Here is a 27,124-nt window from a genome sequence, read left to right on the forward strand (position 1 = left end):
TATTTTGTGACAGGTATTGCAGTCAGTGTTCAGGAGAATATGTTTTGATAATTTTTCCCCCAGCTGCTATGCGTCAGGAATGCAACTTTTTTTCGTGTGTTTCCCATGATAGTTGTGAAACCAAATTTCAGGTAAAAAGCATACTTGATGGAATTTATATACAGCTGTTCCATGAAAATGGATGTATCCAAATACAATCTGTCCAGGCACTCATACCCGATACCAACTTGACAAAACCCACTTGGCCCGTATCAATTCGCCTATTCAAGTAGCCACTTTTTAACTGAGTTTTCACAGTCGCCCTATTTATCCTCATAATCTTCAGTTTAAATCTTCCCCGTTCATTTCATTATTTCAAATACTAGGTGGCTGTGTGTTCCTATTTTTAATTGTTCCTATGCAGAGCTAGTCCTCATTGTAGAGGCTCCATAGTGCAAATGGCATGATTCTGCAGATGCTGAAGACCTGAAATAAGAACAGATACTGCTAAAAACACTTTATAGGTCAGGCAGCATCAGTGTAGAGAGGGATGGAATGCTACTGCATCTGGTCAATCACCCTTCACAGATTATGTTACAGGTGAACAGCCTCTGAGGAGGAATGGGGGGTGGGGACATGGGGGGGAGGGGGGGGGGGTGGTAGCAGTGGGGACATGAAGGTACAAAAATGATTAGGTGGAGGACAGGTGATTATTGAATGGCAGGATGGTGGTGGCGCAAGACAAATGGAGGAAATAATGTGAGCGATCATTGATATATTCGAGGGCCAGAAGAGGTCTAGTTACCGTAGAGGGGGAGGGAAGCAAGGGAACAAAGCAGGGAAAGCTCCACCAACGTGGTGAAAGAAAAAGGCAGATTGACAACAGTGGTGGAGAAAACCCCATCAGCAATCCCTAATCTGAGCTTCAGCCCTCACCCTCCCCCATTCCCGATGCAGTGCTGTGTCCACTTTATAGTACCAGCACCTGATTTCCAGTAGAAAGAAGGAGCAGTGATTAAGGTCTGCAATTGTTAGTCAGTGTTAAGGCCAGAGGCTGTAAAGTGTCTCATTGTGAGTCTTAACAACGTAAGGTGAGGTGTTCACCTTCTGTGGTGGGGTACAGAAGATGGAAATGAGGCACAAGCACCCTCTGCCAGGTTGATATTGGACACAGAGACCTTGGCAGGGGTTTGTTCTGGTAATTGGTGTGGTATTTTGATGCATTCTGAACTAACTTTATTTTTATCACTGAATTCTAATTGCCTCAAGGGTATGGGTACTGCCAATACATGGTAATGTCCATAGCCCTTATGGCTGTGGTGTTCAAAATTTCTGAGCTTTAACAAGTAGTTAGATTTGCATATATCCCTGAGCGATATGGGGAATGTTGCTGCCATTATATTATGCACACTACTTGAGTCCAGTAATTTTAACATTCAGACAATTGTCATGTGCCAACTCTTTGTAAGAGCTTTCCAGTTAGCCCTTCTGTCCTCGTCTTTTCCCTTAGCCTTGTAAATGTTACCCTTTAACTAATTATCCAGTTCCCTTTTGAACGGGTTTCTTCAATCTGTTTCCACCACTCTTTCGGCAAGTATTTTCCAGATCACTCTGTTAGAAAAATAACATTTTTGCATGTTACTTCTGGTTCTTTTGCTGAGGACCACTTGAGGAAACAGGGTAGGAAGGAAGCGAGGTTCACTCCCTTAAGCAGAACTTGTAATCCCCACTTACCTACATGAGTCTTTAAATGCACCAAGACACCCTTGTCCCATTATTCCGGTTTGCTGAAGTTGATTAAATGACATTATGCTTTTTTAAAATAGAAATTTAGAGTACCCAATTTTTTTTTCCAGTTAAGGGGCAATTTAGCGTGGCCAATCCACCTAGCCTGCACATCGTTTTGGGTTGTGGGGGTGAAACCCATGCTGGTTCAGGGGCTGGTTTAGCACAGTGGTTCTGTTCCCGGACCGGCCTCCCCAAACAGGCGCCAGAATGTGGCGACTGTGGACTTTTCGCATTAACTTCATTGAAGCCTACTTGTAACAATAAGTGATTATTATTATTATTATTATTAATGCGCAAACTCCAGACGGACAGTGAATAGAGCCGGGATCGAACCCGGGTCCTCGGTGCTATGAGGCAGCAGTGCTAACCACCGTGCAATCGTGCCGCCTAAATGACATTAGGCAAGCTGCAGCAATCTTCAGCAGTCAGATTGAAAGGGGCAGCACGGTAGCATGGTGGTTAGCACAAATGCTTCACAGCTCCAGGGTCCCAGGTTCGATTCCCGGCTGGGTCACTGTCTGTGTGGAGTCTGCACGTCCTCCCCATGTGTGCGTGGGTTTCCTCCGGGTGCTCCGGTTTCCTCCCACAGTCCAAAGATGTGCGGGTTAGGTGGATTGGCCATGCTAAATTGCCCGTAGTGTCCTAAAAAGTAAGGTTAAGGGGGGGTTGTTGGGTTACGTGGGTTTGAGTAGGGTGATCATTGCTCGGCACAACATCGAGGGCCGAAGGGCCTGTTCTGTGCTGTACTGTTCTATGTTCTATGTACACTCGTGAGCACAGACTGTAAACCAACAAAAACATTTATTTAACATTAGCCAGATTAACCTGATCCTCAAGTCTAGAACTCGAAAGTTCCAGTCACTGCCTGCCATTCATTGCCATTAACATAGCCAGAAAGAGTGCATTTTGAGTTTATGGGGACTGTGCTCACCACATTTGGTGGAGCTAGTGGGCATTGTCCCATAGATAATTGGGGTAATGTGGCCTGGCTTGTCCACATATGGTGGTGGGCTGCTTTCTTGTACCACTACAGTCCATTTGGTATAGGCTCACCAACCATGTGGTGGTAGTCCCTTGTCTCTGCTGCCCTTGTCCTTCTAGATGATTGAGTATTCAATTCGGGCACATCTGTCAATTAGAACTAGTACTATGGGATATCAATCCCTCAACGCCTGGAATGATTGACACATGGTGGCAGCAGTGTGTACCATCTACAAGATTCACAGCAACAACTCCTTCAACAGCAGTTTCCAAACCCACAACCTCGACCACTTAGAAGGACCAGGGCAGCAGAGACAAGTGAATACCACCACGTACAAGCTTCTCTCCAAGTCAAACTCCATTCTGACTTGGAACTACATAATGGTTCCTTCATTGTTGTTGGGTCAGCCAACCATCATATTCTCAAGGGCAATTAGAGGTGGACCACAAATTTTGGCCTTGTTAGTGATTCTCACAATCCAGGAAGGAATTAAAAACCACGAAAAACAATAGGATTACTTGATTCATTGATCTTTGTGAATTACTTGGAATGGCCTGCTTAATGGGTCCTCTCAGATATCATGAGTAATTGAATGATGCATACCAAGGAGTTCTAGAACTGTACGAACCTTGGTCTTGTCCTGAATACAGATATTGACGAGAATGTAATAAAATTCCATCTAGTTTATGGGAAACAGCTTGCAATAACTGACATTAACTATGTATACTCACTGTGATCAGCAATGAAGAAGTGGACAGATCGTCCAACAAAAACAAAGATCCCCCGTTTTTTGCCAGAACTTACCTAAAAGCAAGAGAAATTGTTGCCTGAGAATGGAAATCCAGTATAATTTGAGGTCTTCAGTTTTACTTTTGTAGTAATCCAGGAGACACAAAGGTAAACGTTAAAGCAAATTTATTCTAACTCAAAAGTAAAGCTGCACCTGTGACATACAACAGTAGTGTCCCAGCCAGGGACTAACAGGAACTCCCATTACGGGTCTGAGATGGTATTTAAAAGCCTTGAAAACAAGACCCGATACCATGGGAACTTGTCCTTCACAAGACCCACAATAAGATCAGTGAGTGATCCCTCAGGGTCCTTGTGAGAGCTACCACATTTGTAGCTAACACTATCTCAAGGTACTTGGGGTAACCGTACAATTTATTTTTAAGTAGAGTCAGACTGCCACACTACAGCAAGCACAGTCAAAGACAGACCGCCCCATTATTAAAGTCAGACAACAAGCTGTTTAGCACAGGGCTAAATCGCTGGCTTTGAGAGCAGACCAAGCAGGCCAGCAGCACAGTTCGATTCCCGTAACAGCCACCCGAACAGGCGCCGGAATGTGGCGACTAGGGGCTTTTCACAGTAACTTCATTTGAAGCCTACTCGTGACAATAAGCGATTTGCATTTCATTTCATTTTTTTCATTCATGTAAGATTACCACACTGTATTAAACATGGTCAGTCTAAAATCACCATAGTGTATCAAATGCAGTCCATGTAATATTACCACGCTGTGTTAAACATAGTTTCTGTGTGATTACCATTCTATATTAAACATGTTACGTGTAATATCACTACACTATTAAACACAGACCATGCAAGATTCCCAAAGTGTATTCAACACGGTCTGTGTAAGATTACCAGAATGTGTTAAACATAATCTGTGCAATAATACCATGATGTGTTAAACACGGATTGTGTAAGATTACCACAAAGTGTTAAACACAGTCTGTGTACGATTAGCACAATGAGTTAAACACAATCTGTTTAAGATTACAAAAATGAGTTAAACACAGTCTGTGTAAGATTACCACAATGAGTTAAACACAGTCTGAGTAAGATTACCAGAATGTACGAAACACAGTCTGTGTAAGATTACCACAATGTACTAAACAGTCTGTGGAAGATTACCATAATGTGGTAAACGCAGTCTGTGTAAGATTACCACAATGAGTTAAACACAGTCTGAGTAAGATTACCACAATGTGTTAAACACAGTCTGTGTAGGATTACCACAATATACTAAACTCAGTCTGTGTAAGATGACCACAATGTACTAAACACAGTCAGCGTAAGATTACCACAATGAGTTAAACAGAGTCTGTGTAGGATTACCACAATGTATTAAACACAGTCAGTGTAAGATTACCACAATGTACTAAACACAGTGTGTAAGATTACCACAATGTACTAAATACAGTCTGTGTAAGATTCCCACAATGAGTTAAACACAGTCTGAGTAAGATTACCAGAATGTACGAAACACAGTCTGTGTAAGATTACCACAATGTACTAAACAGTCTGTGGAAGATTACCATAATGTGGTAAACGCAGTCTGTGTAAGATTACCACAATGAGTTAAACACAGTCTGAGTAAGATTACCACAATGTGTTAAACACAGTCTGTGTAGGATTACCACAATATACTAAACACAGTCTGTGTAAGATGACCACAATGTACTAAACACAGTCAGCGTAAGATTACCACAATGAGATAAACAGAGTCTGTGTAGGATTACCACAATGTATTAAACACAGTCAGTGTAAGATTACCACAATGTACTAAACACAGTGTGTAAGATTACCACAATGTACTAAATACAGTCTGTGGAAGATTACCACAATGAGTTAAACAGTCTGTGTAAGATTACCACATTGCGTTCAACACAGTCTGTGTAAGACTAACATAATGAGTTAAACACAGTCTGTGTAGGATTACCACAATGTGTTAAACACAGTCTGTGTAAGATTACCATAATGAGTTAAACACAGTCAGTGTAAGATTACCACAATGTGTTAAACACAGTCTCTGTAATGGTTACCAAAATGAAATAAACACAGTCTGTGTAAGATTACCACAATGTACGAAACACAGTCAGTTTACGATTACCACAATGTGTTAAACACAGTGTGTGTATGATTATCACAATGTACTAAACACAGTCAGTGTACGATTACCACAATGTACTAAACGCAGTCAGTGTAAGATTACCACAATGAGTTAAAACACAGTCTCAGTAAAATTGCCACAATGTGTTGAACACAGTCTGTGTAAGATTACCATAATGAGTTAAACACAATCTGTGTAAGATTACCACAATGATTAAACATAGTCTGTGTAAGATTGCCAAAATGTGTTAAACACAGTCTGTGTAATGATTACCACAATGAAATAAACACAGTCTGTGTAAGATTACCACAATATACTAAACACAGTCAGTGTACGATTGTCACAATGAATGAAACACAGTCTGTGTAAGATTGCCACAATGTGTTCAACACAGTCTGTGTAAGATTGCCACAATGTACCTAACAGAGTCTGTGTAAGATTACCACAATGTACTAAACACAGTCTGTGTAAGATTACCACGATGAGTTAAACACAGTCTGTGTAAGATTACCACAATGGGTTAAACACACTAAGTGTATGATTACCACAATGTGTTAAACACAGTCTCAGTAAGGGTGCCACAATGTGTTAAACACAGTCTGTGTAAGATTACCACAATGAGTTAAACACAGTCTGTGTAAGATTACCAGAATGTACGAAACACAGTCTGTGTAAGATTACCACAATGTACTAAACACAGTCTGTGGAAGATTACCATAATGTGTTAAACGCAGTCTGTGTAAGATTACCACAATGAGTTAAACACAGTCTGTGTAAGATTGCCACAATGTACTAAATACAGTCTGTGGAAGATTACCACAATGAGTTAAACAGTCTGTGTAAGATTACCACATTGCGTTCAACACAGTCTGTGTAAGATTACCACATTGCGTTCAACACAGTCTGTGTAAGACTACCATATTGAGTTAAACACAGTCTGTGTAGGATTACCACAATGTTAAACACAGACTGTGTAAGATTACCATAATGAGGTAAACACAGTCAGTGTAAGATTACCACAATGTGTTAAACACAGTCTGTGTAATGATTACCACAATGAAATAAACACAGTCTGTGTAAGATTACCATAATGTACTAAACACAGTCAGTGTACGATTACCACAATGTGTTAAACACAGTCTGTGTATGATTATCACAATGTACTAAACACAGTCAGTGTAAGATTACCACAATGTACTAAACGCAGTCAGTGTAAGATTACCACAATGAGTTAAACACAGTCTCAGTAAAATTGCCACAATGTGTTAAACGCAGTCATGTAAGATTACCACAATGTACTAAACACAATCTGTGTAAGATTACAACAATGAGTTACACATTGTCTGTGTAAGATTACCATGATGCATTATACACAGTCTGTGTAAGATTACCACATTGAGTTAAACACAGTCTCTGTATGATTGCCACAATATGTTAAACACAGTCTGTGTAAGATTACCACAATGTATTAAACGCAGTCTGTGTAAGATTACCATAATGAGCAATAGACAGTATGTGTAAAATTAGCACAATGTGTTAAACACAGTCTCTGTAATATTACCACAATGTACTAAACACAGTCAGTGTAAGATTACTACAATGTGTTAAACACAGTCTGTGTAAGATTACCACAATGTGTTAAACACAGTCTGTGTAATAATTACCACAATGAGTTAAACACAGTGTGTGTATGATTACCACAATGTACTAAACACAGTCTGTGTAAGATTACCACAATGTACTAAACACAGTCTGTGTAAGATTACCACGATGAGTTAAACATAGTCTGTGTAAGATTACCACAATGAGTTAAACACAGTCGCAGTAAGATTGCCACAATGAGTTAAACACGGTCTGTGTAAGATTACCACAATGTACTAAACATAGTCTATGTAAGATTACCATAATGAGTTAAACACAGTCTGTGTAAGATTACTACAATGTACTAAACACAGTCAGTGTAAGATTACCACAATGAGTTAAACACAATCTGTGTAAGATTACCACAATGTACTAAACAGTCAGTGTAAGATTACTACAATGAGTTAAACACAGTCTGCGTATGATTATCACAATGTGTTAAACACAGTCTGTGTAAGATTACCATAATGAGTTAAACACAGTCGGTGTAAGATTACCACAATGTGTTAAACACAGTCTTTGTAAGATTACCACAATGTGTTCAACAAAGTCAGTGTAAAATTACCACAATGAGTTAAACATAGTCTGTGTAAGATTACCACAATGAGCTCAACAAAGTCTCTGTAAGATTGCCACAATGTGTTAAACACAGTCTGTTTAAGATTACCACAATGTACTAAACACAGTCTGTGTAACATTGCCACAATGTGTTAAACACAGTCAGTGTAAGATTACCACAATGTACTAAACACAGTCAGTGTAAGATTACCACAATGAGTTAAACATAGTCTGTGTAGGATTACCACAATGAGTTAAACACAGTCTCAGTAAGATTGCCACAATGTGTTAAACACAGTCTGTGCAAGATTACCACAATGTGTTAAACACAGTCTGTGTAATAATTACCACAATGAGTTAAACACAGTGTGTGTAAGATTACCACAATGTACTAAACACAGTCAGTGTAAGATTACCACAATGTACTAAAAACAGTCTGTGTTTGATTACCACAATGTACTAAACACAGTCAGTGTAAGATTACCACAATGAATTAAACATAGTCTGTGTAAGATTACCACAATGAGTTAAACACAGTCTCAGTAAGATTGCCACAATGTGTTAAACACAGTCTGTGTAAGATTACCACAATGTACTAAACACAGTCTGTGGAAGATTACCACAATGTACTAAAGACAATCTGTGTAAGATTACCACAATGTACTAAAGACAATCTGTGTAAGATTACAACAATGAGTTACACATTGTCTGTGTAAGATTACCATGATGCATTATACACAGTCTGTGTAAGATTACCACGTTGAGTTAAACACAGTCTCTGTATGATTGCCACAATATGTTAAACACAGTCTGTGTAAGATTACCACAATGTACTAAACGCAGTCTGTGTAAGATTACCATAATGAGCAATAGACAGTATGTGTAAAATTAGCACAATGTGTTAAACACAGTCTCTGTAATATTACCACAATGTACTAAACACAGTCTGTGTAAGATTACCACAATGTACTAAACGCAGTCTGTGTAAGATTACCATAATGAGCAATAAACAGTATGTGTAAAATTAGCACAATGTGTTAAACACAGTCTCTGTAATATTACCACAATGTACTAAACACAGTCTGTGTAAGATTACCACAATGTACTAAACACAGTCTGTGTAAGATTACCACAATGAGTTAAACATAGTCTGTGTAAGATTACCACAATGAGTTAAACACAGTCTCAGTAAGATTGCCACAATGAGTTAAACACAGTCTGTGTAAGATTACCACAATGTACTAAACAGTCAGTGTAAGATTACCACAATGAGTTAAACACAATCTGTGTAAGATTACCACAATGTACTAAACAGTCAGCGTAAGGTTACTACAATGAGTTAAACACAGTCTGTGTATGATTATCACAATGTGTTAAACACAGTCTGTGTTAGATTACCACGATGTGTTCAACACAGACTGTGTAAGATTACCATAATGAGTTAAACACAGTCTGTGTAAGATTACCATAATGAGTTAAACACAGTTGGTGTAAGATTACCACAATATACTAAACACAGTCTGTGTAAGATTACCACAATGTACTAAAAACAGTCTGTGTAACACATCTGCGTAAGATTACAACAATGAGTTACACATTGTCTGTGTAAGATTACCATAATGCATTATACACAGTCTGTGTAAGATTATCATGTTGAGTTAAACACAGTCTCTGTATGATTGCCACAATATGTTAAACACAGTCTGTGTAAGATTACCACAATGTACTAAACACAGTCTGTGTAAGATTACCATAATGAGCAATAGACAGTCTGTGTAAAATTAGCACAATGTGTTTAACACAGTCTCTGTAATATTACCACAATGTGTTAAACACAGTCTGTGTAAGATTACCATAATGAGTTAAACACAGTCTGTGTAAGATTACGACAATGTGTTAAACACAGTCTGTGTAAGATTGCCACAATGTGCTAAACACAGTCTGTGTAAGATTACCACAATGTGTTAAACACAGTCTGTGTAAGATTACCACAATGTACTAAACATGGGGGTGTGTTACTCGGGCCGTGTTGCACCCAGTGCACATCTCACTTTGCAGGATGAAAGTGTTCGTTGCTCCCGGCCTGCTCCAACAGATATAATCTGGTTCCTGTCCTCACTATGCGTGAACCAGATTAGAATATTCAAATCCCACTGACCCCCCCCCCACTGTTTTAATCACAGTCCGCGTGAGATTACCATAATATAAATGCAGTCAGACTGCAGCAACAAAAACAACTTGGATTTATAAAGCGCCTTGGGTGGAGTAAAATGTTGGATGGCATTTCACAGTCAGAAAAAACGTTGCCCTAACCTAACAATGGAGCCATTAGGACAAGGTAACCATAGACTTAGCTACCTATTCAAATAGACTACTCTACCATAGCAAATACATCAGTGTAAAATCACCACCCTGTCACAAACAACTAGAAGCAAACAATCACAGTTGTACCAAGACAGATCATGGATTCCCCAAACACAGTTACCTATCCTGGGCCACTGACTGTTTTAACAGCATTTTATGCAGCATCTTGAGTAACAAAGACATTCTACAGCAATTGGTGGAGGCATGAAAAAGTAAATCGCGCCAAGGGGAAGATTAAGAGAAGTGGGCCAAAAATGTTAAAAAGAGGGAAGAGGCTCCTAGAAGAGGAGGAAGTGGTGGAAGGGCAAGGAAGGGAATTCCAGGGAATGAAAGCCAAGCAATTGAAAGCATGACTGTGAAGAATAGAATAAAGGGGGTGGGGTGGGAAACACAACGTTGGCCAGCTGACTAGAGAATTTGGTGAGCAAGTTGGGTTTTTCGGGATGGAGGAGATTGTAGAGAGGACAGGTTGAGGCCATGAGAGATTTTGTTGTGGCACGGTGGCACAGTTATTAGAACTGCTTCCTCACAGCGCCAGAGCCCCGGTTCAATTCCGGCCTCGGGTGACTCTGTAGAGTTTGCATTTCCTCCCCAAGTCTGCATGGGTTTCCTCCGGATTCAACAAAGATGTGCAGGTTAGGTTGATTAGCCATGCTAAATTGCCCTTTATTGTCCAAAAGGTTAGGTGGGGTTACGGGGGATTATGGGGGTATGTAGGATGCTCTGTCAGAGGGTCAGTGCAGACTCAATGGGCCGAATGGCCTCCTTCTGAACTGTAGGGATTCTCTGATTCTGCAAGGCTAAGAATATAAAATTTGGTCAATGGTAGCTGTGAGTCACTGCAGGTCAGCAAGGGCTATGGCTGAGTGCAATTACATGCAGGCAACAGATCTTTGGACAAGATTGAGTTTATGGGGGAGGATGATTAGTTAGAATGTAATAAAAATACACCAAGATATTTCAACCAACAGCAACGAAAGAAACCTGTGAGCTCAACATTGATCTTTATTTGTGATATTAAATTGTTTGATAATCCAAGTGTATATCCTCTTTATCCTCGGGTAAATTGTTGAATTTGATAACTAATTCCTCCCTATATTCAGCAGAGATCACACTCACCGCACCTGTGCTCTCGACAGTAAATATTTTTCTCACTGTCTCTAAACTCCCTCGATGCAGATACACCAGCTGTTGTCAGTGACTCATTTTGATTCTCACGTATATCCTGTGCGAACGGGCTGGTTGCAGCATTTGTTGGGTCATTTCTAAGGTTCCTTTCATTTTCATTTGCTCATCAGAACGCTTGCGAAACTGGAGCCATCTGCCAGAAACAGCAGGCTGTTCTTCAGCTGGCTCTGAGTCACCTGTTACCTCTACGCTTTTTGCCCAGTTTTGTAAACTTAAACACAATGGCAATGTGTGAGCACAGCTATTTTAGACACAAGAATTTTCCGCTGTGTGGAATTTTCCAGATTCTTTAACCGCTAGTTTGCCCAACTTCTTTGCATACCTATTGGAGGAAAGGTATTTTCATCCATCAGGGACAGATCTCACAAGTGCACAACAGTGTGGGTGACATTGTGGAGAGTTAGGCCATCGCCCGAAGGCATTGAGAACTATCTTCTTCCTCTCCATTGAATCATCTAAATGCTTTCATAGAATCATAGAATTTACGTGCAGAAGGAGGCCATTCGGCTCATCAAGTCTGCACTGGCCCTTGAAAAGAGTACCCTACCTAAGCCCACACCTCCACCCTATCTCAGAAACCCAGTGACCACACCTAATCTTTTTGGACACTAAGGGGCAATTTAGCATGGCCAATCCACTTAACCTGCACATCTTTGGACTGTGGGACGAAACCAGAGCAACCGGAGGAAACTGACACTGGACGGGGAGAACGTGCAGACTCCGCACAGACAGTGTCCCAAGCCGAGAATTGAACCTGGGACCCTGGAGTTGTGAAGCAACTGTGCGAACCACTGTGCTACCGTGCCGCCCATATTCTCTGAGCGCTGCTCGCTCTTCTACATAAGATATGGGAAAAAATAATTCCACTCTCACACTCTCAGAAATGGAAAGCCGGACAGCCCCAAACAATGAAGGGGAGTTTGGTAACAAGACAAGCAGCTTCCCAATGTAACAGTACAGACTCTTAGCTTGTGGTCACTCTGCTAACTTTACCTTCCTCTTTACAAAGAAGATCCTCTGCATTATTTACTCATTTAGTGTTCAGAAAGCATAATGATTAATGGCTAGACATTATAAAGTTTGCTGAGCATCTGCGCATTTGCATCAGTTTTAAAATATTAAATGCAGCAGTGTTTTAAAGTTATACTTACATTTTTCTTTTAAGAGAATGGGTTTTGAATAAAGTTATTCCAGTGGCTGAGTTCTTCAAACCTTTTTTCACTCTTTTCTACAGGAAATGTTTTCAGACTGCCCATTTTTACTTGGAAGACAATACTTCACCAAGAGTGGTTTCTACGTCACAATCACCAGCTCTACCCGTTGCAGGTAAGTTCTTGCAAGTGGGTCTCCTTAATCAAACTTTTATCTTCATTGACTAGAAATGAATCTACGTCATAGCTTTTAACACTTTTTTCTCTCTCTGTTTTGCTATCGTGCACAGTTCTTGAATTATTTTCTATTGCCATTCGTCCTGTGTGGTTCTCAGGACTTTTCACCACCCACTTCAGTGAGCAGCGAATGTCGATTTCTGTGCAATTGCATCAGTTCCTCACAGACGTTTACCCAAATTCATCAAAGATCATCATTGGTCACTGGAGTGACTTCCGACATCAAAACTTGTGGCAGTAGCAAACGTCCATTTTTTAGCGCGAGATGGGAGGAGATGTTTTAGGAATCCAAATAGGGTGCAATCCAACAGATATTAAACATGAAACATTTGACTGTTACCATGTTTCAGGCACGTTTTAATTTTCGAGTTCTTCCAAAATAAAGAAAAGCAGTTCTTCCTCTCGCATATATCTCAGACAAAAGCTTGCAAATACTGATTCTATGAAATAACAGGGAATGCTAAAGGAATGCTGCAATTGCAGCAGGATCACAATGCAGATTATGGGAGAGCTGCTGGGTGTCCCGTTTTGTTTTTGCTTTCCTAGATCTCCCAAACAGAGAGAGGCTTATCAGACTCGTATATGGTTATTTCAGAACCTCAATGACCCAAAAGCACTCAATGAAGTGTAGTCACAGTTGTATTGTAGAAAATGCAGCAGCCACATTCTGCACAAACAGCAGTGTGATTGTGCCCAGTAAATCTGTTCTTTTTTAATCGTTTGGCTGGTAGAATGACCAATATTGCCCAGAACACAGAGGAGAACTCCTTTGCTGTTCTTTAAAGACTGCCACGGAAAAGTTTGCATTTTTCACACTAATTTGCAAGGGACTGTCTGCAGTTCATCTTGCGAAGCAAGAAGAGGAATAGAAGAAACTGCTTGGGGACAAAAAAAAAATCAAGATTACTTATCATTAAAATCACGTTGAATAATTATTTTTTCTCCATGTTAACAATATTGGAATGTAACTTCACTCACCTCCACTGAGGATAATTACAAACACAAGGCATTCTCCCCATAGTGGCACATTTGAAATGTCATCACGCAATGTGCCAGGCAAACTACTACAATGTGCTAATGTTTAATCTTCCTCCAACATCCTTTCACCAGTGTTAATGGTGCCTAAATAGGTTTTCTGAAGAAATATGGTTTATAATATGAATGGAAGATTCTAATATGATGCTGGTTTCTATAAAATACTTTTTAGTCAGAACACTTGGATGTGACATTGTAATGAAAAGCTACAATGCAGCTTTTGCACTTGGGGAAACAGGAAGCTAAAAACGCTCAAGGAAGGGGGCACCCAGAAATGACTCAGACAACAGACTTGCTTTGTTTTTGATTGAAGTATATAAGATCCTGAGGGGTCTTAATAGGATTGATGTGGAAAAGATGTTTCTTCTCATGGGAGAATCTAGAACTAGGGGTAACTATTTAAAAACAAGGGCCGGGATTCTCCGTTGCCCGACACCGATATTATAATCGCCGATTGGGCAGACAATCCATTCTGATGCCCAAATCGGGGCTGGCGCCGGTTTGACGCCGGTTTGTGAGTCTACACCCCCTCTGAAATGGCATCATCGTGTCGCGTGCCGCATGTCATGGCAACGCTGTTGGTGCGTCATCAGCAGGCCCTGCCGCAATGCTCTGCAAAGATAGGCCATGTTCCTGACCGTGCAGTTGACGTATGGTCTCAACGGTTGGGAACCTGGTGTGGTGGCTGCGGACTGTGTCCAGCGCCGCCATACTCTGCCGGAATTAGTGCCGCTGGCCGGGGGGGTGGTTCCATGAGGGCTGAGCGGACTGGTGGTGGGTGGCCAGGGCGTGTCCTGTGGGACTGTGTATGGCGGGTCGGGTCCACGCACGGCTGGCGCCTTGTTGTATGCGCGACCTCTGCAGGTCGTCATCGTGCACATGCATGGTGACAGACCTGGCCATTTTATGGCTGTTTTTGGCCGGGCGTTTCACCTGGCACCACCGCTAGCCCCTCACTGGTCCCGGAATTGGTGAGGGTTCGCCGCCGATTTTGGTATCGTAAAACGCCCGGGAATCCTCCTTTTCAGACGGCACTCAGCCACTGAAATGGAGAATCCAGCCCAACGGGTATCCATTTAAGATATTGGCTAGAAGATTTTTTGACTTTACGGTCTTGAATCTTTTTAACTCGCTGCCTCAAAAGATGGTGGAAGCAGAGTCTTTGAATATTTTTAAGGCAGAGCTAAAGAGATTCTTAATTAACAAGCGGATTAAAGGTTAACGGGCATTAGTGGATGATTGCAATCAGATCCACCATGATCTTATTGAATGGCGAAGCAGGCTCGGTGGACCACTCCTGCTCCTAATTTGTATTTTCATATATTTCCGTGTTCCATCACTTCATGGTGCTGATGTTTTGTTGTATTGTGTGTATCATAAACCACAACAATTTGTATTTATTTAGCATCGTTAGCATAACAAAACGTCACAAGGCATTTTCCAGACCCATTATGAAAGGAAATATGACATCAAGTCACATAAGGAGATAGCAGGGGAGTTGAATCTTGGTCAGTGGGGTAGATTTTAAGGTGTACCTTAAGGGAGGAAAGAGGGAATGCAGAGAGATTTATGGAGGCAATTCTAGAACTTAAGGTCAAGGCATTTGAAGGCATGAGCACGAGTGGCGGAACAATTAAAATCGTGGATGCGCAAGAGGCCAGTGGAGCAGTACATTGTTTAGGGAAATAGTGGGTAATGTCCCTGCCTCGGAGCCAGAAGCTCTGGGTTTGATGTCCAAGGAAGGTGTGTTCACAATACGGCCAAACAGTTTGAGTATCAACCTACAAAATCCTTCCAACGTGCATCAATGGCAGGTGGTAAGAGTGGGAGCGACTCCTAGTCAGCCATGCTTGATGCAAGTGGCGCCCCTCAAGCTATAAGCATCTGGTGATAGGCTGGCGACCTGTCCCAGGACAAAATCCTTGCTATGGGAAGAGATGAAAATCTGCCTTGTGTGCCACTAGGTGTGGAAAGAAAAGCAACAACACTGATTTAAGCCCACCCCTCCACCCAGGACAAGGTGTCACCAATTATATTTACAATGTATCTCAAAGTGTTGGTGGGGCTGCAGGAGATTACAGCGACAGGGAGGCACTAAACCATGCAGAGATTTAAAAACAAGGATGAGAATTTTCAAGGCTTTGAATAACCAGGAGCCAATGCAGGTCAGCGAGGCCAAGCGTGATATGTGAATGGGATTTGGTGTGACCTGGGACACATGCAGCAGAGTTTTGGATGATCTGATCATTCCCTAAACAATGTACTGTTTATAGAGCAAAGAGTGCGAGATGCTGGCCAAGAGTGCATTAGAATGGTCAGTTCTGAAGGTAACAAAGGCGTGCCTGGCAATTTTATAGATATGGAAATAGGCAGTCTTTGTGATTGTATGGATATGGTTGAAAACTCATCCCATTGTCACATGAAAGTGAAATGAAAATCGCTTATTGTCACAAGTGGGCTTCAGTGAAGTTACTGTGAAAAGTCCCTAGTCGCCACATTCCGGTGCCTGTTCGGGGAGGCTGGTACATATAGCATTGAGATTATGAACAGCCTCAGACAGTTGCCAGAGTCGGATGGAGGATGGAGTTGGTTGTGTTGGTTTGTGGAAGGGACAAAAGGCTTTGCTCTTCTCAATATTTAATTGGAGAAAATACTGCTTACAGGATGTCGGAGAAGCAGTCTGATGATTTTGAGACAGTGGTGGGGTCGAGAGTGGTGTTGCTGAGGTAAAAAGCTGAATTTCATCAGCGGACACGTCAAATTTGACATCTTTTTCGATGATATCATGATGTCACCAAGAGACAGTATTTGGATGAGAAATAGGAAGAAGCCAAGGATGAGAAATAGGAAGGAGCCAAGGATTGACCATTGGGAAACTCAGGAATGGGAAGGGAAAACATTGATTGTGATTCTCTGTCTAAAATTAGAAAACTAAGAATAGAACCAGATGAAAGCATTCCAACCAGCTGGACAACATTAAAAGAACATCAGAGTAATATGGTGTGGTCAACTGTTTCAAAGGCTGCACGTCGATTGAGAAGGACAACAAAGGGTAGTTTGCCTTGGCACCATCACAAGGGACTGATAACAAAATCTAAATAAATTCTATGGGTGGATATGGTACTAGCAAGCAGCCTGTAAGGTTCATGCTCTCTCATGAAAGGTTGAGAAGTTGAGTTCAGTTATTCTGGTCATTTGTGACCTGGCAACAGAAAATGGCCATGATTTGTAAAAAGACCCAAGCAGTTAATTTTCTTCATTAAAAGGACATGCATGCCACCATTATCTGGCATGGCCAACACGAGTTCGGTCTCGCACACAAAAATAAACCTGCCTTGACATGGTGCTGAGTGATCTTGTAAACTGCCATGGTATAGATAGCAGTGCTTGTCTGAAACCATCACTGTGATGTAAAATACCCCTTGTGGTTCTCCTCAGTTGTGAGTATGTTTGATTATTTATATTTTTCAGCAAATTGAATATCCCTGGACAAAAATAGTTGTAATAAATGATGTAGCATTATAATTAATTTCTACAATTTGGCCTGGTAGTAATGTGTGAGTATTTATTCTGTATAAAATATAAGCATGAATATTAATATTCCAAATTTCAGCTTTGGCTCAGCAGTGGGGCTCTGGCCTATGAGTCTGGCGGTGATGGGTTCAAGGCAGTGGCAGATTTAGAGTTAGTGGGCCATGTGCACAGCTTCATTTTCGAAGCCACATGTGCACTTGGTGACACGGTTATCATGCACACCCATTCATCCAACACTCTTTTTTCTCTGGTGCTGACTTTACCAATAGTTAATTCCAATCTCAAGTACGGTTATTTATTTTACTTTATTGGTGGTATGTGTGATTTTTATTCAGATGTGGTTCTGCAAAGTTGTCAATAAAACTGAGTATGCTGCAATTAAAAGATTGAGGGCGGGATTCCCCGTAGCCCGAGGCCGGAATCGGGATCGGCGATTGGACGGAAAATGGCTTTTGATGCTGGATTCTGGGCAGACGCCTGTTTGACGACGGCACACTATGCTCCGCCCCCTCCAAATTGGCGTCATCGGGATGCGAGTCATGTGCAGTCGCAATGCTGTTTGGTGTATCATCAGCCGGCCCATCTCCGATGCTCCGCCCCCAGTGGGCCGGGCTCCCGACGGCACGGACCATGTGTGGTCCCAGCGGTCGGGAATTGAACATGCCGGCTGCGGACAGTGTCCAGAACTGCCACTCTCGTTCGGAATCCGTGCCGCTGGCTGGGGGGGGGGGGCTGCTGCTAGGGCTGGGCGGAATGGTGCGGGGTGGCCAGGAGGTGGGCTGGGGGTTGGGATGGTCAGGTTAGTGTTCCAGCACAGCCGACGCCATCTTTTCCGGCATGACCAGTGCAGCTCGTCAGCCCTGTGATGCGCTATCAATTGCACTTAAAGACTTGAATCGGTACAAGAGAGACTTTATTACAGTGAGATGTTTAACCTCAGAGTTCAGCTGGTAGAATGGCAGCTCAGGAGAACTCATACATATTTATACGGCTCCCTGTGGGCGGAGCAAGCCGGCAGGAGCTACCGACGAACCTGTAATACAGGTACTGCTGTACATCCCCTAATACAGGCACACAGACAATTACACAGTGGTGGATCACCACACCCTGCACATGAGCGGATTGGGACCTAGCGATTCTCCAGCTATTTGCCGTGCGATCCGTGGGCGTTCTACATGGCGCCGGTGCTAGCCGATCACCAGTACTGGAATCGGTGAGGGGTTCAAGCTGATTTTCCCATCGTGAATCACAAATTGTTCGTTGGCACCGGCACTTAGCCACAGGAACGGAGAATTATGCCCTGAATTCTTCAACTGTTCCTTGGGTCAAATATATTTATAGAACGCACTCAATACAAGCTTTTTTTTCGAATACAAACTGCAGTTACATTAAAATAAATTATTTTAAGTTCTCTTAAAACATAGGCACCTTGTGCCCTCAACAATGTTCTGCATTTTCTGGAGTTAAATAACTTTATAAAGTGACCTTTTATGTTTCCATTTGAAACTTTTTAGTATCAGCTCCTGCGGATGTATCCGATTTGAGTCCATCACTGTGCTCTTCCTCCAACAGAAACTCTTTGAAACAAAACAAGTGAGAAAGCTCGCATTCAGCTAATCAGTCGCTGAGTGAATATCTCTGTTTTATATTCTGACTCAATTCAGACACGGTATTGACTGATGGCAGGTGGATACTGACGGCAAGATCACGTTGTCAGGCAGATACCTGCTTTCTGTTAAATCCACAGATCTGAGACACCATGCAGGATTTAAAACCGGGACACTCAGATTATTGGTCATGTTTATACCAACTGAGAATGAAGTGTATCCTGGAAGTTTTAGCCCTTTAATTGGTTGGGGGTGGGGATGATTTTGATCACCATTCACCTTGATTCCATTTAAGCCAGATTGTCGGGGAGCCAAGCTCGTCAGAAATCATTATGGTCAATTATTTCATTAGTTATGAGTTTGTGTTTTAAGTAGCTGAATGATTGTAAAAAGTCCAGTTTACTGTGGCTTCGGGTTATCGGTATAAACTCATCTTATCAAATCTGAAACTCTCCCTGACAGTTTGCAACAAAAATGTGTTACTCTGCAATTTTGTGGTCTCTCTCTCTCTCTCTCTCTCTTTTATCAGGGATTCTCTTGCTAATGGAAGAAGACACAGGTCCCTCCATGCAGATACCTGTGGTCAGGCATTGTGAAATGCATTTATCCTTTTTTTAAAAAGTGAACTTATTTTTGGGAGAAGTGGCAATTTAGCGTGGCCAATCCACCTACCCTGTACATCTTTGGGTAGTGGGAGTGAGACCCATGGGGAGAATGTGCAAACTCCACACAGCCATGTGACCCAGGGCTAGGATCAAACATGCTGCATGAGGCAGCAGTGCTAACCACTCATTTTAGCTGGATTGCTTTACACTGATTCCCTCACAAAAGTAGCCAACCACCTTAAACATTCTCTTTTTTTTCAATTCAGTTATGGGATGTGGCTATCGCTGTTGAGGTCAGCATTTATTGCCCTTCCCGAATTACCCTTGAGGTAAAACTGAGGACAGTGAAGACTCAAACTACATTACCATGGGTATGGCGTCACAATTGGACCAGACCAGACCAGACCAGATGAGGTCAACAATTTTTTTCCCCAAAGGATATGAATGAAAATGAAAATCGCTTATTGTCACGAGTAGGCTTCAATGAAGTTACTGTGAAAAGCCCTTAGTCGCCACATTCCGGCGCCTGTCCGGGGAGGCTGGTACGGGAATCGAACCGTGCTGCTGGCCTGCTTGGTCTGCTTTAAAAGCCAGCGATTTAGCCGAGTGAGCTAAACCAGCCCCTCACCGCTTTTTATCAGGAATTTCCTGGTCACTGACTTTATTTATTTAATTAAATTAATCTATATTCCCCAGCTGCGAGAGTGGGATTTGAACTCATCTCCAGGTCATTCGGCCAGGCCTTTGAGTACAAGCCCATTAACAAAACTACTAGGCTCCCCTTCCTTCACCACAAGTGCCATGTGTACCACGTGCATGGTGCACTGAAGCAACCTGTCAAGGTTTCTTCACCGGCACCTTCCAAACCCACAACCTCTACCACCAAGAAGAACAAGGGCAGGGGGCACAGGGGAACACCGCCAACTGCATATTCGCCCTCATATCATCCAGACTTGGAAACGCATTGACTTTGCCACACAGTTGCTGGATCACAATAATGGACCTCCCTAACTAATGGCACTGTTGAACTCATTTCCAGGTGTACCTGCACCACATGGACCACAAAAGTTCGCCACCACCTACTCAATGACAATTGGGGATGGGCAATAAATGCCGGCCTTTTCAGCAATGTCTATGTCCCATGAATAGAAGAAAATGATCAGACTGACGATTCTGTTACTGCAATCTGTCAGTCAGCATTTAAAGCGATTATAAATCAACAATTTTTATCTTCAGATGAAATGGGAGCAATTCCAATCAAGCAATTTCCAAAGCACGTTGCAGAACTTCATGAGAATAATGGATTTTCAGAAGAATTTGAGGTACATTCTAAATTTATTTTGTGGTAATTCTTTTGTTGATGAAGGAAAAGTTATAGTTCAGTAAATCCCTATCCAGATAGTATAATCTTGTAACTCCAAGAGTATAGCAGCTTACTTAATTTTAAAAGCAAAATCAAAGGGCAAAACCCTGAATTTGCACCGTAGAATTCTAAAGAATTAGCAGTTAGGATACATCTCTCTGCACAGAGAATTGGAATGGTTTTCCACAGAAATTAGCTGCGGTATCTTTTTAGGGCAAATTAGATGAATTATGAGAGTATTAGGACTGTGGACAGGGACCTGGCCGAGTTATTAATTTCGGCTGAAGCAAAAAGCTGGCACAAATTGATGGGCCAAATGGCCTCATTCTGTGCTGTAACCTCCCGTAGCTCTAAGAAAAAGCATGGCTGAAATCTATTGCGATCTTCAGCTCATGGCATGGTCATTTAAATAGATGAGAATCTGCATAGGTTTGATTGTAAACAATCCCTGGCACGGAATCAGTACCTTCAAGTGAGAAATAAAAAAGTACTGTTGAAGGAGGTAAAATGTCTTTTAGAGTTAGAACTTTCAACTGATTCTGGTTTAAAGCACCAAAATCAAGTGAAGATTTTTGATAATTAATAGTCACGTTAGTGCTATTGTACTTCAGTGACTCACTCGTGATTTGATTGCAAGATTATTTTTAAAAGCTGGGGTCTTAAAGTCCTATTGTGGGCTAATTGCATGCAAACGCTTGTGTATCTCTCTGAACAAGCCATCACCCCAATAGAATTGCAGAGAGAGGAATTTCAGATAAACATACATGAAGTGGGGTACGTTGGAGTAGAATGGATGAGAAGGGGGTCAACAACAAGGACAGGGGTAGATTTCTGTGCCCCCACCCCCCTCTTCCTAATGCCAAGTTCCTCAATCAGGCCTTTGAAACGGATGGTGAGCCCTGTCCACAGTCCACTGCCCGCATTTGATGAAATAGCAGTGAAGAAGGAATGAGGCCCTTGAGTGGCTCTTAAATGGTCACAAGGGGGCTTCAATTCACCTGCTGGTCGGAAGGTTCCCTGCAAACCTTCTCACCCTGGATTAATCAGAAGACGATGGAGGGATGTCCGCCCAGCACCTCCCTGGTCGATCACATTAGCACACCTCTTCCCACCACCCAACCTCCATTGAAGGGGTGGGTTGGGATTCAATTCCACCCCACCAATGAACCATTTCCAATACCTTCCACCATGAGACCTTCCTAACTCATGTTGTCAAGTGCAGCTAGTTTGGTTGCTTTGATGCTATCGGTTCATTTCCACTGGGATATTCGTTAACACTGTTTGTGCCTTCAATATATGAACCATGGGGAATGTGCAACTGGAATCAAACCTTTGTCCCCACATGAAGGGCAACATTCTGACTCATTTTGCTCATTTTCTTCATGTCTGTGGCTGCTGCCTTGGTGTAACAGATCTGTACTAGATATTCAGATGATTTGTACTGTGAACAGGCAGTATATTTGTGATTGATGCATGGGGCATTAATGATTTTGCATGAAATGTGCCATTGCTGGAACGTTTATTTTAATTTAAAAGTTCAAAAATGTGACTCAGCACACATTGCAACTCAGCAAAGCAATGTGTATTTTGCATGTTAAATTTGAGCCTAATTTGCAACCTTTGAATTTTATTAACAGCAGATATAGGTTTACCATAGTTATACAGGAATCTAATAAATATAATTGGAAACAGATCACCTGAAAGGAACTGGAAAGTAGCCCTTTGGTCACAGAGTCAGTCAGCGGTCAAAAACAAATATTCTAATCCCATTTTCCAGCACTCAGTCCACAGCCTTGCATGCCTTGGCAGAGCAAGTGCACATCTAAATACTTCTTAAATGTCTCTGCCTCCACCAACCTTTCAGACAGGGAGTTCTGGACTCCCACCATCCCCTGGATGAAAAAGCTTTTGTTTGCATCCCCTCCAATTCTCTTGCCCCTTACCTCAAATCTATACCAACCTGATCACTGATCCCTCCACCAAGGTGAAAGATTTCTTCCTCTCTATCTATTCCCCTCATAATTCTAAACCTCTCAATCATGTTCCCCCCTCTCAGCCTCCTTTGTTTCAGGAAAATAATCCCAGTGTATCCAATATCTCTTCATAACTAAAACTCTCCAGCTCAGGCAACATCCTGATAAATCTCCTCTGCACCCTTTCCAATGCCATCACATCCCTCCTATAATGTGGATCCCAGAACTGCGCACAATACTCTAGCTGTTTCCTAACCAGCATTTTATACAGTTTCAGCACACCCTCCCTGCTCTTAAACTCTAGGCCTTGGATAATAAAGGCTAGAGAGCAGACCAGACAGGGGCAGTGAATAAAATTACAGTTGTAGCACTCACCTGGAAGCACCACGTGTCCAATCCTGGAAAGAGAATAGCTGTGACTGCATTTAAACTCCTCAGGTCCTTTAGCTGCAAGCCATTCATTAATTTCTCTTAGTGGATAGGATGGCACGTGGCACAGTGATTAGCACTGCAGTCTACGGCGCTGAGGACCCAAGTTTGATCCCGGCCCTGGGTCACTGTCTGTGTGGAGTTTGCACATTTTCCCCATGTCTATGTGGGTTTCACCCACACAGCCCAAAGATATGTAGGTTAGGTGGATTGGCCACACTAAATTGCCCCTTAATTGGAAAAATAAATAATTGTGTACTCTAAATTGTTTTTTTTAAATTCTCTTAGTGGACTGTGATTGATAGCTTCCACAATGCAGCTGTGAGTCTTGATTCAATAATCTTCTTTATGGATGAGTAAGTCTAAGTGATGTAACCACAAACATCAACCACATCAAAGAGAGTTAAGTGCTATCAATCTCCAGCTCAGCACTTCAAAATCATTCAAGTGTGAAGGGGTGTGATTGGAATGCACCTAACTCTCATTGATGTAGTTGATGCTTGTAAACATTGTGGTTACAGCAGTTAAACTTACTCATCCATGAAGAAAATCAATGACTAGGTGGAAACTATTTTCTTTCCAGGAATGGACAGGTGGTGCTTCCAGGTGAGTGTTACAACTGTAATTTTTTTCACTGCCCCTGTCTGAGCTGCACTCTTGCTTCCAGCCAGGGGTCACTTTTCTGTTAAGGTCTGAGGTTAGGGGGTACCTGTGGGATAGGGGGAAGTGTCCCTTTAGTTAGAGGGTCTCTGGGATGGGGTGTCCCTTTAGTTAGGGGATCCCTGTGGGGGCCCCTTTAGTTAGAGGATCTCTGTGGGGCATCTTTCTATTTATGGGTCTCAAGTGGGGGTCTAGTAGAGGAGGGGTGGGCAAATCATGCATTGTAGAGGGGGAGGGTGGCCCTTGGATGGACTTTGGGAGTAACTTCCTTAAGGAATTATCCCCCCTTGGCCCACCACGAGGGCCACCATGTCAAGTTCACATTTGGTGATACCTGTAATCCCCATCCATGTGATTCCTAACCCAGAGGATCTGAGAATCATTGGGGCGTGGAGAATCTGATGCCAGGCCTGCTAAGTGGATGCAGATGGGTCATTAGGACCCATTTGCATCCATTAGCGTCCTCTCACTGGCGCGAAACCGCTAACCCCAATCCTGCCACCAGTGGGAGCCCAGAGCACACGACTCTCCGCCCAATCGCGATCTGCATTACCGGTATTGTAGGGGGCGAATCCAACCCAGTTTAAAGGAGATGTTAGTGTCTGCTAATCAATTTTACATCTATCCATTTAAGCTTCAGTTTAGCAGCAGCTTTCATGTCGCATGGCAATACTGAGTGTGCCAATGCGCTCTTGCTACTATAGTTCAATCCAACCTGGGTAGATCCATTGGAAAATACCGATCAGAATTTAATGCTCACATTGGGGGTGCCCATAACCAGAAGGAAAACTGTTGCATTTTTCTAATGATATAAAGGCAGCAATCACTCAAGGGATGGTGTAAATGTTGTGGGCTCATATATTTAAACTAGGCATATGGAAGTAGCTATACAAATGAAATGAAAATCGCTTATTGTCACAAGTGAAGTTACTGTGAAAAGCCCCTAGTCGCCACATGCAGAAAACGTGAGGATATAAGCAACAGAGCTGTGTGCTGTGGTATGTCCACGGGCCAAAGTGAAACTGAGACTGGATCGCTCGACACACGTCTAATGATGATGTGGAGATGCCGGCATTGGACTGGGGTGAGCACAGTAAGAAGTCTTACAGCACCAGATCAAAGGCCAACATGTTTGTTTCAAACACTAGCTTTTGGAGCACTGCTCCGTTCTCAGGTGAATTCCTCATTCATTGAGGAAGGAGCAGTGCTCCGAAAGCTCGTGTTTGAAACAAACATGTTGGACTTTAAGTTGGTGTTGTAAGACTTATTACACGTCTAATGATGATATGGGGCTGGATTCCCTCCCGCTGCAAGAACGCCACGGGCGAGCCACGTAAAATGGGAAAATCCATTGACCTCGGGCGGGATTCTACAGTCGCCGGGTGAACGCGGTTGAAGAAGCCGTTAAGTTCCACTCATGCTTTCTGGTGAATTCAGAACTTTATAATTAACTCACCCTTATCCTATTTGCCATTTATATCTAATAATTCCATGTACCAAACTCATTTATATAATAACCTTTTTTACACTTCTAGTTATATTACCCCATTTCTTTACATCTCCAAATCCACTGGTTATTTTCATGGCCCATTTAAAATTGTTTCAAACAGTTTTTCGCTCCCCACAATCTCTCTGAGAAACGCTCGGGACCTGTTTCCTGCCCTTTGAATGTTGGTTGATTATAAGTTAATTACCCTGAGTATTAATGATGCTTTTGATCAGTTTACAGCCATGTGCCAACGCTGCAACACTGGGTCAAATGGGGGATATTGAAATTTTGCTGGTGTTTATTTTTTACCTTAAAAGGAAGGAATTTAAAAGACACTGTGATCAATGGTTATGAATTAAGCTCACTCAGCATTTAAAATGTATATATTGCATGACTATTTAAAGTTTCCCTATTGACCTCATTGTAATACATCTGTGCTGTTTGCTGTGGAGTTTGATTGTTGTGCTTTTTACGTTCCCTCCCCTTCATAAGAAACTGAAAGCATTTTATGAGGTAAGACATTTTATTTTGGCTTTTGTTCGTCCATTGGAAGTAGCATTTTAGAGCAATTATTTGCCTGTTTTATTTTGCCGCATCTATGTGCTTTCTTACCATTTGATTTGCTTATGTTACACGCAGAGTGGCTTCTTCTGAAGATCGGTCGCAAGTGCCAAATAGCTCCTCAGCAGAATTTGCTCTTGACCGATCTCACTGCATTTTAATCTGCCATGAAAATAAACATTCTCTTTCATGCAATGCTGCTGCTTCTAAATATTATCCCAGAGAAACTTTTATTTCCCTTGTGCACTAAAGACACCCAGTGAAAATTCTAAATATTGTGCTGACTGAATTCGAAACACTTTGACATTTCTACTTCAGCATCAAAAGACCAATCATGGCCTCCTTTAGAGAAAACTAACAGATGGAGACATGTATAGAGGAATTGTGATTTCACACAATCTTGAGACCAGATTCAAAGTAGTTGACTTTACTGGAGCTTCCAAGATAATATGACTAGAGTAGGATATACCGAGGCTATAGCTTGAGTAACTTACTATTGCAGCAAGCTAGGCTTGCATTTACGCTTGGCTCGAATTTAAGGCCTGCGTTTCAGAGCTTTTAAAACCATGGAATATAATTTTGCTTGAAAGTTCCTTGATTGCCTGCAAGATGCAGTTCTTATAAAGCTCACCTCTTTGGAAAATAATTTAAAAGATACATCTTTAATCTTTTAATCTTTATTGTCACAAGTAGGCTTACATTGCAATGAAGTTACTGTGAAAAGCCCAATGCGTCGCCGATTTCTACCCACCCCAAATTGCCGCTAAGCTTTTTTGCTGGGACTCAGTGCTGTGGAAATGCACTACGCCCCTATGCTGTTCAGTAAGTGAGGACCGAGGGGAGTGGAGCGGGGCAAGGATATGGTGGTAGGGGTCATTGTCGGAGCATATTGATCACACCGTCTTTGGGTGGACCTGGCCTTTTTCATATTTGCATGCATCTCACCATACACAAACAATCATATTCCATCTGTGGAAAAGCGTTCGGAATGAATTACCACTTTCAATTCTGCCGACATTTGCAGGAGGGAATTGTGGCTTCATACTACGTTTACCATTATTTTAAGGATGGATTGGGCCTC

The 27,124-nt window shown here is 42.1% G+C and overlaps 1 protein-coding gene across 4 annotated transcripts in view; it reads left to right on the forward strand.

Annotated features, from left to right (window-relative positions):
- The window catches only part of ptprz1a (protein tyrosine phosphatase receptor type Z1a), a 256,830-nt gene that overhangs the window by 187,409 nt on the left and 42,297 nt on the right, over nt 1–27,124 (forward strand). For 3 of the 4 annotated variants that reach the window (XM_038781321.1, XM_038781322.1, XM_038781325.1), the window contains 3 exons: nt 12,634–12,725; nt 20,805–20,890; nt 25,975–25,995. In XM_038781321.1, coding sequence (XP_038637249.1) covers nt 12,634–12,725; nt 20,805–20,890; nt 25,975–25,995 — 199 coding nt within the window. The remainder of the gene's footprint in view (nt 1–12,633; nt 12,726–20,804; nt 20,891–25,974; nt 25,996–27,124) is intronic. The other variant, XM_038781324.1, reaches the window with a different exon arrangement.

Source organism: Scyliorhinus canicula, chromosome 20 (genome assembly GCF_902713615.1).
Source record: "Scyliorhinus canicula chromosome 20, sScyCan1.1, whole genome shotgun sequence".
NCBI lineage: Eukaryota > Metazoa > Chordata > Chondrichthyes > Carcharhiniformes > Scyliorhinidae > Scyliorhinus > Scyliorhinus canicula.